This window comes from Hirundo rustica, chromosome 9, assembly GCF_015227805.2.
Source record: "Hirundo rustica isolate bHirRus1 chromosome 9, bHirRus1.pri.v3, whole genome shotgun sequence".
NCBI lineage: Eukaryota > Metazoa > Chordata > Aves > Passeriformes > Hirundinidae > Hirundo > Hirundo rustica.
In genome coordinates, this window is record NC_053458.1 from 14479375 (window position 1) to 14494888 (window position 15514).

General features: G+C 43.5%; 1 protein-coding gene across 1 annotated transcript in view; it reads right to left on the minus strand.

Annotated features, from left to right (window-relative positions):
* The window catches only part of DDAH1 (dimethylarginine dimethylaminohydrolase 1), a 57393-nt gene that overhangs the window by 5076 nt on the left and 36803 nt on the right, over positions 1-15514 (minus strand). Inside the window, exons 2-4 of the mRNA XM_040073399.1 lie at positions 12116-12215; positions 10954-11027; positions 10247-10366 (exon numbers count right to left, since the gene is read on the minus strand). Coding sequence (XP_039929333.1) covers positions 10247-10366; positions 10954-11027; positions 12116-12215 — 294 coding nt within the window. The remainder of the gene's footprint in view (positions 1-10246; positions 10367-10953; positions 11028-12115; positions 12216-15514) is intronic.

A 15514-nucleotide genomic window follows, 5' to 3' on the forward strand; every position in this document is an offset into this window, starting at 1 on the left:
TATCTCTGCCTTTATGGAAGAATCTACTAAACCTAACTGAAAGGAGCAGTAGAAAACCTTTGTGCAATGGTTCTAGCAAGCAGCGGGATTAAGCAGGGAACTTGGTAAGGATCCTCTGCGGGCTCTTTTCCTCAAGGATTGCACACTGAGTATGCAAAACTGCTCCCGACACTGATTGAGGCTATAGGTGCTCAGCACCTTCAAAAAAAGCAACCGTTGTTCAATATTTATATAATGAGTATGAATTAAACCAAACAGGACAGGAATGGTTCCCAGCTTGGCTATCAGCCCAATCTTAATTCTTTTCAAGGACCTGCCTCCTGCTTTGCAAGCAGTTACTCTTTCACTAAGCACCTGCGCTGGGGAGCGAGCAGGCACGTCTGCGCTAATCCTCGTTCCCAAGGGGACAACACAATACCCGCCTTGCAACAGAAGAGCTGCTGGTTTCAGAGGTTTGGGTTATAAATATAAGGCTCAAACACAAATGTAGACCGTGGCGGGCTGGAATTTGAGAGACAGAGACTCTCAGGACACGACAAGCATGCAATCCCATGTTTTGGATCAGGTGTGTTTTAGTAAGGATGGGAACAGCCTGAAGACTAGATGCCTGACTCCCAGTTGTAGCAATCCAGCTTCACATCAGCTTCAGCCTCACAGAGACCAAAAAAACCCACAGAACTGCACAAGGCTCAAAGTACAAAATTTTGGTCCTACTGAAAGCCTAAGCAAATGCAAGTATTTCCATTTCTCTCCCAGCCCACCTGTGTTCCCATACACATTGCAAAGATGCAAACAGAAAGAAAAGGCCTTTTTTTTTCAGCTTAAAATATTCACACTAATATTATCTTTAGAAAAATCTGGTCTTTTGTTAACAATATTTTTCAATCAAACTCCCTTCTCAGGGAGAACCGAGAGATTTACATCACATAGCAGAAAGCATACTCCAATTTTAGGCACAGTTAAGTTTGCCATTAAGTTGCTTCCAAGGTCATTCATCTGTACTACTTCTCATTCATTAAAGAAATACTACATGTAGCTGATTTATAACAGGGTCTACAACATTCTGGGAAGCAACAAAGAACTCATGCTTGCTCACACCTATGGTAAGTAGTTCCTTTATAGGTCTACATTTTTCATGTTCTAGCCTGAGTCATCCACATCCCGTGGAGAACATGAAACTCACAACAAAGAATGCCATGCATTCTTGAGGAAGTGTTATCAGATTGTCATTTCTTGTTCCTTCTCATGTTATGAAACTCTCCCAAGTTCCCAAGGACACATCTACCTCCATAAAAGGTTAATGTGTTGTTCTGGGCAAAAATCCTTGCACCTCTGCTTCACCAGATGTAATTTTGTATTTTCATATGCTTAGCACAGTTGGTTTTCTTTTTTATAATTTTGTTTCTGTTATGCTGCCAAGATGCATTTTATTCCGCTTTCCTTGATGTTGCAGACATCCTGCACCTAGTGTGGCTCTTTTACCTGGTAACCAGAATCAGCACTCATGTCTTCTACCTGCAGCTTCCCTTTTCCCTCCTATACAATGTTTTTAAGTCTTACTATGGAAACATTTATCAAATCTTTACTAAAATACATATATCAGTAGAAGAAAAGCCACTATGTCTGTATTTCACTAAGCTCCTGAACACTTGTTCTTTCTCTACTCTTTGTTGGAAACAGAATTCTGATATTGTAGGTTTTCTGTAGGAACATCAGAAATATATAGTGAATCACTGTGAAATACTTCCATATGAAATTATTAAAGACTTCTTAAGCAGAAGGGTGAAAACAAGTCTCCCATTCATTTGCTTCTGCAAAATGCTGAAGTGGGAACTGCAGCAGCAAGCAGAAATGCTCTAGTGCCTCAAGGACCGGCTTTGGGGACCCCGGGAGACGATGCCAAGGGCACATTAAGGGCATTGTTTTTAATATTAAAAAAGAACACAAACAGTGGCTGAATTAGTTCAGAAACAAATGGGAAAACCTGAGGGAGAAAGTGAGACAAAGCAGCACAGGAGGCTGAGGACACAGCTGTGATAATGGGACTGGGATCTCAGCTAGCCAGAACAACACCACAAGAAAGCTTTTATTACTAACTGGAGGTTTGACAATACGAGATTACTCTCTTCCTCAGCTCTTAAGATAAAAAGGAAATCATATTTGTAAGCTTTCATCACTGTTATAACTATGCCTGACTGTTGCAGTAAAATTTCAAAAACCACTTACTTGAGGGAGTGCCCAGGCAATAACACCCCAAACCTGCCCCACAGGGAGGCTCTGGATGCAGCACAAATGCACCAATACGACACAATCAGGGTACTTCACAGCCCCACGTGGTTTTCTGTACTTCTGTTATGTGAAGTCATTAAGTACATGTGCCTGGCCAGATTGACTCCAGGGCAGAGAAAAGGAGATAAAAGCAAGGTCCTTTGATTGTATTTTCTATCAGATACATCCCAAAATATGATGCATTTATAGAGGGCTGGCTTTCTGTCCGCAAATGTTGTACAACCAGCTGCGTTAAGAGCCAGGCATTTCCCGCGTGCTTAGTTTTTCTGGGAATTCTCTTCAGCCTAAAGAGGATAATTTTCACTGCACATTCTCTCAGCCCTTAGTCATGCTTTCCTTACGTTGAAGTCATTCACATAGCCTAAAATGCCTTTTCTATAGTTTTTTTTACAGTGTGTCCTCAGACAACTGAGGTAATGGATAAGCTAAATATTCCTAACTATGAAGCAGCATTATGCATGCAGGAAAAATGTGTTTCGGGTCTATTATCACTGACAGAACTAAGATGACTGCATGCACTTTTAAAAGAGGCCAAGCCTAGTTACAAATTTTTCCCCCTCCATGAGGAAAGCCCCAGTCTGAGCCCTGCTGCCTACTCACTCTGGGACCTACTCACATGCAGACTGCTGCAGGACAGAGAGCAACCAAACCCACTTGCAGTGCACATTTTTATCTCCAAATCCCCACAAGCAAAACCAAACAAACTGAATGTTCCTCTTGCTAACAGGGCATTGAGCACCACACTTAAAAATGCCTGTGTGATGCTGACAGAGAAACCCAGATTTCCAGGGTTTGATGGTTGATTAACCACGGTTTGCTTGACTGCCAACATTAAAAAGAAAAGTCAAATCTAAGCTCAAGTTGAGTGTGTGTAACCCTACATCCATGGGATCATTCCCTCACCAGCTTTCAGCTATCCTTTCTTAAATCCTTCAACTCAAAGTATTCTTAAAAGAAAACTAGTCACATCAAACTATTTTAGATATTTTTTCTATCCCACCTCTTTTCTTTCTTCCCAAGCACCTTAAACTTTGGTCTGCTTGACACTGATGCTTAAACAACCTTTGGCCTGGGATCCAAGAGAACGAAAGGTGTGAGAAAAGATTAAACAACATCAAGGTTTTGCCTACAATGACAAAAATGAAATATTTTTGTGGTGCAGGGCAACTAAAACTGATGAGAAGAGTAACAGCAATAAGCAGTCACATGTCCCCAGGCTGGATAGGTCAACATGTTTCTTTTCGGCTTGGAGGAAAGACCACTTGTCTAGGAACCATGTTGGGCTATGCCATTATGCAGGGAAGGCAAAAGATGAGTACAGGCACCTGGCCAGCCCACTGCCATCTGCAGGGACAGCTGAGAAAGGTAAATTAGTGCTTACCACGTGAAAAATACTGCTGATCACCAAATCTGCCTTTTTTAATGCTTGCAGCACCCGCAAGAGCTTCTTTTTAGTGCTGCATGGTGGGGTGTCTCCAGTCTCAGGTGAGAGGCAATGGTACCCACTTTTGTATCCCAAAATAGGGAGTGGAGGTGACCAAGATTTGGTGCATGGTTTCCAGGAGCCTCAACTCATCAGCTGTCATACACAGTGTTACCAGCTCAGCACTGTCCCAGGCCCAGGAATCTGCCCAGTTTGCTTCTGAACATGTAGCAAGGTAACTACAGAGTTCAGGCAGGTACTGTGCAAGGAAACATTTATTTTCCCCCCCTTTTTTTTTTTTAATTTTACCCCTTTAAAATTTACCTTTACATACTTTTAGAGCTCCCCTGATTCTTGCACTGGAAGACACAGTGAACAGTTGATCCCTGGTTACCTTTTCCACATAATTCCTTGACTTTTAAAGCATCTATCATCCTATCTCAGTTGTCTTTTTTCCAGGTCATAGCTTGCTTAGTTTGTCTCCTTTGGCAAGCTGTCCAGGCTTCTCTCAGTCCTTATGGAACTTTTCTGAATCTTTCCAGTTATACTTCACCTTTTTTGAAATGAAGGGCCTGTGCATGCAAAGTGCACACTACAGACAACATGCAGATACACCACAGCTTTATCAGTGGCAAAATTATGTTCTCCGTTTGGTTTTCAGATGAGCTAGAAATTTCAACAAGCTCAGGATCTCACTTCTGCAGTAATGATAAGTCAGAGCACAATATTTCATGTGTGATGTTCAGAAGAACATCAGAGTAACATTCAGAGTTGTCATTCTCTCTGTCCCAGCTGCACATCATTTTACACTGAAGCCAAAATTCATTCACTGATTTAGTGCCCTGACTGTCCTTCAAGTTTCTTCCTCATTTCTTCATATTCAGAGAAACAATTGGCACCAGAGAGAGAAAGCAGCAACCTTTGGGTTCAATGCAAGAAAGTGCAGGACAGAGTGGAGCCGATGAGCTGTGCCACAATGCCACGTGCTTCATAAAGGGACTCAGCAGCTTCTCAGAGTTTCCCTGAAACAAAGCAGTGACCATGAAACACTTGGCTAGGCTGGCCAGAGGGGACAGGAGAGCAGAGCTGGAAAAGCCAGCGACCTTGCTGGAATGTCAAGATCTATCAGGAGTGTCTCCCCTGACACACAGACAGGCAGAAGAGACAACAGTGTAGTAGACTCAGTAGGAAGGGGCCATCACAGGCACTGTGAGCAGCATAAATCAAAGGAGAGTGATCTAAGCCTTCTTGTCAGGCACTGAGATGTCTGATGGATACAGGATAGGAGAACATAGACCTATAGACTCAAACTACACTGCAGATCTCTCTGAAGCCAGCAGTGCCCCGGTCTGCCACGGTCAGTATGCCAAATTTCTTAGTCCATACACAACCAGGGCGTCGCTTTAATTTCCACCTACCACCCACGGTCTCAGCAGCTGGGCTTTGGGCTTTGCCTCCCTGCTGCACCCTCTCAGTCATGTTTTCCAGAAGGAAGAGTTCTTTTAGGCAACCTGTCCCACCCCGCTCCTCGGCTTTTCCTGGCGCGGGATGCCTTTTGCATCACCAGAGGCGCGGCGGGCACCGGGCGTCACCCGCGCGCACAGCGGCGCTGCCGTGCCCCTCTGCGCCGCCGTCCCCCGCGGCCACGCTGTCACCTGCCCGCCAGCCCTGCCAACGCCCGCTGCAAAGGGAAACCGGGACCTGAGCAGGAGAAAAGGAAGCGGATTACGTGGGCCGCCGTTTTCAGTTGAGAAGGCAAGAGCACGAACATCCTGTCGTTTGGAACAGGAACCCAGGGAGAGAATAGTCAAAGGGAAAAAAAAGAAGCAAAGGAACAGAAACATGAGTCCCCATTTACGCAAAGCAAATGACATCTTCTCAGTCAGCCTCTGACCCAGCTCCTGCGGCTGACAGCCTTACTGGTGAGGAAAAACATGTATTGCAAGGGACACTCCTCACCCTTTAAATACAAACAAACAAAACTGCTTAATACAATCATCTCTAAATAAATACTTCTGAGTCTTTATCTTCTGCACATATGCAAACTGAACAGCACTAACACTCAGATAAGTGCAGTGTCTATTACATCATTTAAAATGAATTCAAAGTAAAACACAACTAGTTGACTTTTTACGGTAGGAGGTCATCTGGCACTCAGTGAAGACCTACATCCTCTGAGATGATGGGTACCCCTAATTTAAGTAATGAAGAATCAGGAGGAGATAAAGGGAAGTACATAGAATTTTGTAAGTTGATTAATTTATTGATTGATCATAAATTGTGTAATTTTCCTATCTACAAGGCTGATAGAAAGAAAGTCTAATTTTTTTGCTTAGTTTTAAGGGGAAAATTCTCAACAGTTCTTTGTATTTCACTAATCTTTCTTTGTTGCTGCATTACAAAAAAGTCAGTATTCATCTGCACTTTCAGCTAATTCCCTACCTGATGTCATTTTCTTTGGGCTATTAATATTAGTAATGATTTCCACAGCAACCCATTGTGATAGCATAAATAGAGGATTATGACTTCATGTGGGGAATAAGCAGAGGCACAAATGATGAATTCTTAAGGAAGAAGAGATAATGTTTTCATGCAAACTTGTGCATTACTAGAAAAGACAGACAATAGGAAAAGCAGATTTAGTTGAGCCTTTTCCTGCTGCATGGCAGTACAGGCTGTTTTCTAAGAACACCAGAGAGATGAAATTTTCCCTTAGGTGTCTGGAGGCACTTCTGTGGCAGAGCTGGGAACCCCTCTGCTTTATCCAGGCACAATAACCCTCCTCTCATGCAGGGAAACAGTACTCAGCTCTTCAAAAGCTGGCACAGTGCAGAGACTTCAGTTACACAAGATGGAGTAAGAACAAAAGGCATTTAATCAAAGGAATGGGGGCAACTGCTAATGTTAGAACAACTCCTTGTGCTCAAGTCTTTAAAAGCTCTGCTCTGATCATAGCTTGGATACAGACCAAGGCCACAGCTACCCAAAAGAGACTCCCTTCTATATTATCCTTAAGATGTGGTTTTGATAAGCCTCCCTTGACCACTGTCAAAACAGCTGCATTAGCAATAGCGTCCTCCAGGGAATAATTTAGGGGATGAATGAGCAGCTCCACTTCCAAGAGAAGATACTGAATGAGAGAGTCAAGAACAAGGCAGGATGATGATGTCCAAGCCTTTATTGAAAGCAGGAGGGAAAAAGAAAGGTATATTGCTAAAGTCATGGCACTGTACTACCGCAGATACTCCAACAGAGTCCTGACTATAAAGAAATCCCATTGAGTAATGAGGCTGGACTCCAAGACACCAAGGACCAGCACCAAAGTGCAGATGTCACCACTGCTCTGGGCCCTGCTGGGACAAGTCTGTGAGGGGACACGAGGAGTTAACACTACCAGCTGCGTCACCTGCTCTGCCTTGCACCCTGACTGGCAATGCCACTCAGTCCTGACATCTGCCATGGCCACACTGCCTCTGTAATTAGCACACGCTCCTCTCAAATGACCAGCTGAAATCCCAGATGTTTCACTCCATTATCCCAGATCTCAGAGGAAATATGCCAGACTCAGCTGACTGCAGGACTGAGCTCAGGCCATATGGTGGGATGAGTGTCCTCCCTTCCAAGATCCATCAGCAGTCCCCACACACCCTGCATTACCCCACACCAGTGGATCCACACCAAGGCTTTCTCTGTGGGGAGACCCCAGGGCTGGTCCTTTGGTCAATGCCTACCCAAAGGACAGACTCATTTCTCAACAGGCAAGAGGACAGCTTTATTAGTAGGAACTTGCTACAGATACAATCCATACTGCTTGCAAGGGAATAGCTGAGCTTGTCAAAGCTGGGAACAACATGTGCAACCCTCAGACCCTTTGGGATTACTACTGAGTTATCCAAAGGGTGAGAGAGATGGTCTGATCGAGGACTGTGTCCACAAGCATCTGCTGCTGTCCAAATCTTCACTCATCTCAGAGTGGAGGGAAATTGTGCTCTGTATCAACCTATACAAACAGCCACAAATGTGTCTTTTCTGGATTTAGTATAGAGCAAGAGAATACAGAAAGAAGCGTGCAACAGATGCTGTGTCACAGTTCCCGTTGTCACCTTGCCTAGCTTTTGCCCTTGCTGCTGGAACCTGAACTGGATTATGTCCTGGGTCAGTTCCTGCTCTTCTGCTGTCCCAGCAAGACCCCATGGCCGTGTCCCTTGTTGAGGACAAAGTGGTTCAGCGCTCACCTGCAGCACTGCCACATCAACTCCCTACACTGGGACTGGCACTGCCACAGCCCAAATCTATCCTCATGCACGTTCACAGTAAAGGTCAGCAACCGCCAGTGCACGATCAGAGCCCAAAGGTGAGATGTTGATAGGAAATTCTGGCCTCACTGAGGGAACTGAAACATAATGCCAGGCCTCATCGCCTCAACAGCCATGGCTAATGTTCAAATGTGGAATTAAATGTACAGAATTATAAACAGGTTAACTACAAGAAGGAATTAAATGCATGCTGAAAACAGCAGAGGGAAGTTAAAGTTTCAGATGTGATAGTCACCAGAGGCCCCAGTACTTTCTGCACTTAATCTGTCTCTTTCTTTCACCGAGTTTCCTCAAGTGGCACTTCTCAGCTGCAGTCCAAATAAATACACTACACTTGCCAAAACCTGAAGAGGATTTAATGGTTAAAATGTCATTTCTGATTTATTATCTGCTTCTAGCATGTCGTCTATTATCCTAAACTCTGTGGATTCATTTCCCAGCTCACTTGCAGTGCTTTACATTACACATACTGCACTGAACTCACAATCAATTGCACTTGGCCGTATGTGAACACCAGATGCAATTTCTTTTTCTATTTTTAAAGTATTGTAAAGATACATAAGTTGCACCAGTAAGAACAATCAAGAAAAATCTCTATTTTAAACAAGATTGTAAGCAGATAAATCCTGTTTTAAATGTAAAATGTTAGCATAACGTGATGTAGCAGCTGCCTAACATGACATGCGAAAACAACTCAATTACCAGAGATGGTTAAAGACAACTCAATCATCTTACTTGTACAATTGTGTTTCCAGTCATGAAAAATGGCAACACGAAGGAGGGGTTTAAAATAACAAGCTATTACAACAAAGGGGTGGCATGCTGGGCTGTGCCAGGCAACAGACTCAGCAGAAGCTCAGGGGACTGTACTGCCACAGACTCTGCTGGGTAACAGGAGAACAGCTGACAGCACTGCTACAGCTCAGTTGCTCTGCTGAAATCCAAGGAGCAGCTTTTAATTCCAAGTATCAGTGCCTCCAAGATCCTCTTGCACTTGCATTTCCACAAGACTCCAAGAAACAGATTGCCAACTGATTTTTTTTTTTGCTTTGGTGACAAATAAACAAATTCAAATATATTGTCAAAAAGCAAGAATTCAAATGTTAGGGGAAGCTGGTGATCAGCAGCACTGCAAATGCCATCATTCCTAAGACAGGCAATTTACCTATTTGTTTGCCAATAATTTCTCCAAAGAGATTTAGACTCCTTGAGAAACAGTCAGATTCCACTCACTGGAACATGTTCTGGGTAACTCCGTGTGCTGCTGTGACATGGCTGCCTGATGTGACCTGTCAGCTCTCTAGCAGCATGAGAAGAGCGTGTGCTATGGGACAAAACCCTGCTCCAGCCCACACTCCCTCACCTCAGCTGGCATGGTGTGAGCAAACATTATCCTCAGACACGTGCAAATGTGCTGCTAAATGTCCAGTGCAGAGAAACACACTGAAAACTGATAGAGTTAATTTATTTTTGAAAATATATCCACCAACAATCAGAGACTGCTAGATTATCTTGCTAATTATCATGTTCTTTTAAAAATGTATATGCTTATTACTTTACCTTGATTAATGCTGGTGTTTATTTGATGGTTAGCTACCTGCAATATTTGATCAAGTTAGACAAAAAAATGTTTCTGATTACAACAGCTAAATTGATGCACTGCAACATGATTAGGCAAACTGTGAAGAAGGGCTTAATCAAACTGATGAGTTCCCAGATTAGCCCTGGCTCAAATTCAAATTGCAGCAGTGAGCAACCAGTATTGTAGTTGAATTTTGCTCATGTTTATAAACACTCTATACAAGTGTAGGGACTCTCCCTCCTCCTTCATGACAGGACTTTTACTTCCCCTCCATGAATTCTAAAAAGCAGGTTTCCCGAAGGCAACATCTGAAGTAAATATCTTCCCTGGTCTGACTATATCTCCTTCCTCCCTTTTAACACCAAATTATCAGATTTTTAGTCTACAAAGCTGTAAATAATAACCTGTATATTCTGTTTATTTCCTTAAGATAACTTAAGTTAAATCAACATCACCACTCTCTTGCCTGATATAGACATTCTCTATGGTTTGCACAAACAGGAGACCCTAACACGTAGCTGTTGCTTCCTCTTTCACTGATCTATATGTATTTTAAAATCCCAGCATCCTTAAGTAGATATTTTTAAAAGACCAGAAAGAGATATGCTACTTAGAAGATTTTCTTAGGTGCTTTACCTTGAGGGCTTTCTGTGCAGCTTCACTTGATCCAATAGCAATCAAGTTTGGTCCAGCCATGCTGCAAAAGCTCTTCAGATGCAAAGAATCATGAACAGGGACTGTGGAGACAGCATAATCCTGTATGGGAGTTAAGAAGGGTGCTATAAATATCTTTAAAGTGTCCCAGTTCCATAGTTATATGGAGACATTCCATAATTAATTTTACTCTCTGCAAATTACCAACCCCAGGGCACAGTGTCAACTGTTTAAGTATGACACTCTCCTCTCGACCAGCTTGTCTTGTCTGGAGACTGGCATAAAAACCAGAACATGTTTCAAATACTACTATTGTTGCAACCATAAAGAAATACATTAAAATGTTTAATTAAACAGCAGGTGCATAAAACCTCTCCAGGGACCAGCAATAAGAACACAGGTCTGATACAAGAGGACATGAAGAACGTGAGTGTTTATGTGCTCTCAAAAAATAACAACCTCCCACTATCCAACTGATTTTTATGCAGCAATCTCACATTTCAGATCCAGCTTCAGCATTTATCACTTTACAGGATCAAACCTTTTCAGCAACTTGTACCTTTGGGGTTTTTTAAATTAGGTCTTAAATAAAGTACATGAGTATGACAAACATCTTGGCCAGTACAATTGTACAATTAGCTCAGTGAATGACAGCTTGTATTTCCTGTGGCATGAAGGAATCTACAAACCTTAAATGTGTCAGCCAGAATTTCTGCACCACGTTGATTTGTCCGCCTGGAAAGACCTACGAAAAATTCTCTGCCTGGAATGAAAAAGCAGACTAGCTTTAGAGGTATTCTGAAGCAAACTTTCACGGATTTTCATGTTCTATATCTCTTTTCTCAAGCTGAGTAGCTAAACTGAAAATTCAGCATAAAAGAATGCAACCTGCAATTGTGATCTGATAATCTAAAGCAATTAATCTTTTTCCAGAAGACACATTTAACCAGAAGCATAAATAGCTTCCTCTTCTAAATCTCTGCACTGGTCATTGGGTCAGGAAAGACAACAGCTGGGCTGGATTACAACACCACTGATTGACCATTTCCCTCTCCCTTTGAGATTTCCTCTGGTCTCAAGGCAGATCTGCTGTCATCATCATCCTCCAGCACCAGAGAAAAATCAGTGCTGGCTCTGCACTGCCTTAGAAAAGCCTCCCTTCCTGGTCTGCCTCTACAGGAGACCCTTCTTTCCCTGTGCTGCACTAAGGCAAGCAACCACTCTACTGTGATGCTGATCAAAACAAACAGCCTTATTCAGCACGGGCAGGGAGCGACCCTGTGTGCAGCCGATGTGAGAAAATGCCTAACGGGTTTAATGACATAAAAAACACAGGCAGTATCTTCATCTTTGAACTCAACCATGCATGTAAGGTGTCTGGCTCATGACATCTGACAGGCAGCTCCACCACATCCTTGATGAACTAAAAATGCATTTTTTTTGCATTTAATTCATTGAACTAGTGACAATTGTCTGCATGAAGCTTTTATAAGTCCTGAAAATGAGTCTGGTGAATGTTAGCTGCTTGTAATAAGAAATATGAAACAACCCCAGACAGCTGACTACTGAAAACATTTTTTCTTATTGGCACTTTACAAGCTAAAATAAAATCTGTATGCACAGTGCTGTTCTTTGTAGTGTGTGTACTGCTACTCCATTTGTTCAGGGATTAGGCAGGACATTGAGGACTGCACTGAGAACTCATCTCTCAGCTACCTTTTGTGACATTTAGTAAACAACCAATTTAGCGAACCACAGGAATGACATGTTATTGTGCTGGTATCAGACAGCATAACATGCAGTCTTTAAGGCAGTCAGAACATGCAAACAGCAAATTCACTACCATTATACCTGTAAATAAGACGTCTCCACCATCCAAGGTTGCATTTTCATCCACCATCTCAACTATATTAAGGTTGAGGCTTTCTAGTACTCTCTTCATGGCTTCAACCTATTTAAAAGAAAGTTAGTAAGGAAATATTGTACTGTTGAAAAATTTTTTAAAAACCCGCCAGAAATACGTATAATTAATAAGAATTAAAGCCTTTTCATGCACCTTTAGCAAGACGGATGGCAGGGTCCTTTGTGGCCCTGCCCATCACAATTCCCCACCCATCTTCAGAGAGCTCTGTGGTCTGAGGGGATGGGTTGGCACGTGCCAGCGATCAGGCTCTCGTCTGCACAGGAGCCTTGCAGCATTCAGGAGGGACAGACAAGGGGTCTAAGGCACATGTTAAGTCCGGTCGCTCTGGACAGTAATATCCTTAATATCCTCTTCCAAATCCTGTCCTTTGGATCTGCGCCAGAAGAAGCACCAGCAGAGGAGTGACGTTCATTCCTTCCACTCTGCTCAGACACAAGAGGTGGTTCTGCCAGACATGGAGGTGGCAGCTCTACCACAAGCCTCTCTTCAGTCAGCAGGGAAAAAAAGATCCCCTAGTCAGTAAACATTCAAACTCCTTATGGCTTCGCAACTTTACTAGGCACTAGTTCTCCTTGCATGTTTGAGTTACCTTGCTTCAGAATTACAAGACACTTCATGTCTATACATTGTGGGGCTTCCTGCTTGCTATAGAGAGCCACACACACAGCTGGAAGTTGGAGCCTGTTCCCTGCTGAAAGAAGCCTGCACTAGGAGCAGGGAATGCAGCTTCAGTAGGTTCCTTCTTTCCCAGTAAGGGCTGCTGAGGATGCCTAAAGCAGAATCTGTTTCCATAGAGGCTCATATCACTGGCCATCCAGAAGAGAGACCAACATTTACTATGTTCAAACAACATCACGGTGGTGCCTTGTAAGACAAAAGAAGGACCTACACTCAACTAACCACACACACCAAAAGCATAAACCTATAACTTGTGGAATGTCAATAAAAATGACATCCACAGAAACCTGTGAACTTGATCCCACATGGCAGCATCTTCATGCTCAGTGAAACTACCTCACCATGGTTAACTAAAGGTGCCCAGAAAGCATTAATAAACATGGGAAGCACAGTGAATTCCTTTTATATTTTTGCATGTCCCATGGGTCACTTATCTATTTAAAGTGCTAAATGAAGCATTTCTAGAAAAAAACAGAGGAAGCTAAAACAGGTGACACCATACTGGTCTTACAGCACTCTACAACAGAAGTAATTCTAGCAGTCCTACTCCTAGGCTCTGCCAAACTACACCTGCCACAGCAGAGGAAGGACATATGACAGGTCCTTCACGCTCGCTGTGGCAGCCTCAGTGCAAGAGCAGCACACGGTTTGGCTGACACACTTTCCTAAGAGCAGTGTTGGCTTTAGGGAATAAGGAAGGAGCCAGACATGATCCACCTAAGCTACCTTTCCCACGACTCAGCAATGTGGCACTTGTGAGTGATCCCGTTAATCCTGAAGCCCGGGCTCAAAAGGAAAGGGCAGGTCCCCATGGGCTGTCAGGACAGGTGATGTAGGTCTGCATGGGATACACTGGGGGCAGCACCTTATCCAAGCCTGATCTGCTCTCTGGAGTTTTCTCCTCTTCTCTAGCATCTTCTCACTCTCCAGTCACTTCAGAGAAAAAACCCAGGACAAGCACCCTGTTAAAGTAGGTGCCTCAGTTTATACTTAAGAAGGATGGAGGCAGACCTTTGTGCCGCCTGCAGAGCTCCGATGGGTTATACTGCAACTCAGAACTGTATCAGAACTGTATGGTTTCTGATAGCAAGGGATTCATCCGCCACACACAAAAGACCATCTAAGGTCTTGGCATGCAGCCTGGAATGAGCCTACAGCATGCCTTTTCCAATTAACACTTCCTCTTTGTTCCTCTGTTTTTCACCTGATGCTAAAATGACTTCAGGCAGAAACCTGGCACTCAAGAGTCTCCAGGCTTAGTAGAAAGGCTTCATCTTTCTTAGTCTGGTTGCTTTACCCCCAGCATTCTTTAAAATTAAGTTTATAATGAGGATTGGACCCATGCGGTGTTTTAAAAATAAATGGGGAACAGCTGAGGTAATATTGGAAAACTGCTGTTGTACAAACATGACAATATTTCATAACATCCATATGCTAATAGCAGAATGATTTCTTTTGTCTGTGAAGCCCAGTGGATTTTACTGCACAGGTGCTACATGCATAAGAATCAATAGATTCCAAAGAAAAAACCCCAATTGTTTAATATGGAGTAATGGAGATGGCAGCATGATAAAAACAGGGTTCCATTCCAAGAACACAGATTCACTTTTTTGTGCTGACATGAGGCAGACAGGCAACTCCCAATTGGGACACCAGTCACAGGCAGTTAGAATAAATAAATAAAACTATCAGATGGGATTATTTAAGGCAGAAGGCCAAATGACAAAAAAAAAAATAAGTTCACCCAGCCTGCTGCTTGCAGTTAATCTACAGCCTGCAGCAGGTTCCAAAGCTAGAACACCAAAAAGACAAAGCCCTTTCAGGAGATGTGCTGCTGAGCAGGTGCTCCCAGCAGAAGCTGTCTGGGCTCGGAGAGGATTGCAAGCCAGTGGCTGCCCCTGCCATGCACCTGCTCCCCCACCACTCCTGCCCTCCTCCCTGACCATGTCTCCAGAAGCAGGAGCATCAGCAGAGCTGTGGATGTTACTGTGGCACAGGACGACCATACCCCCTTTCCATGGGGAGGCACAGAAGCTTCTCTGGACCACAGAACAGCACCTGAGAGAGCAGAGGTGTAAAATCTGGGCAGCCTGCAGACACCGTGTGAAGGTGCCTCATGTAGTGAAGGCTCAAGCCTCAAGGCTTCCTGAAGATCAGGAATGTGCAACAATTGTGATGAAAGTCGGGGCCAGGGATGGGCAGCAGTTGTGATGAGAGAAACACACGCCAGTCACTAATGTGGGCATGAGCTCCCTTTAGCAGGTGCAAACCTGCTTTTACCTGAGCATTGCAAACCATGCTTGCTGCTGAGAGCACTGCAGCGAGCAAGGGCAGCACAGAGCTCCCCAGGGAGGGGCAGGCAGGGAGGGGCAGCGCTTCGCATCCCTGGCCCAGAAGGCCAACTAATAACACTTGCACTAGAGTACCAATTAACTAAAGTGCCTAGCTAATGAGGCTAGTGGAATGTAAATGCTGACTTTGGATTTGTGATTTGAGTCACATGGATGTTTTAATCACCAGCTGCTGATTACCATTTAACTACTAAGCTACATCAGAGATGTCTTGAATTGTTTCTTTACTTAATTTACAGAGGTTGATGCAGCTGTAGCACAGACATTAAGGAAAGTTATCAAACTAAAAGTTGTCCA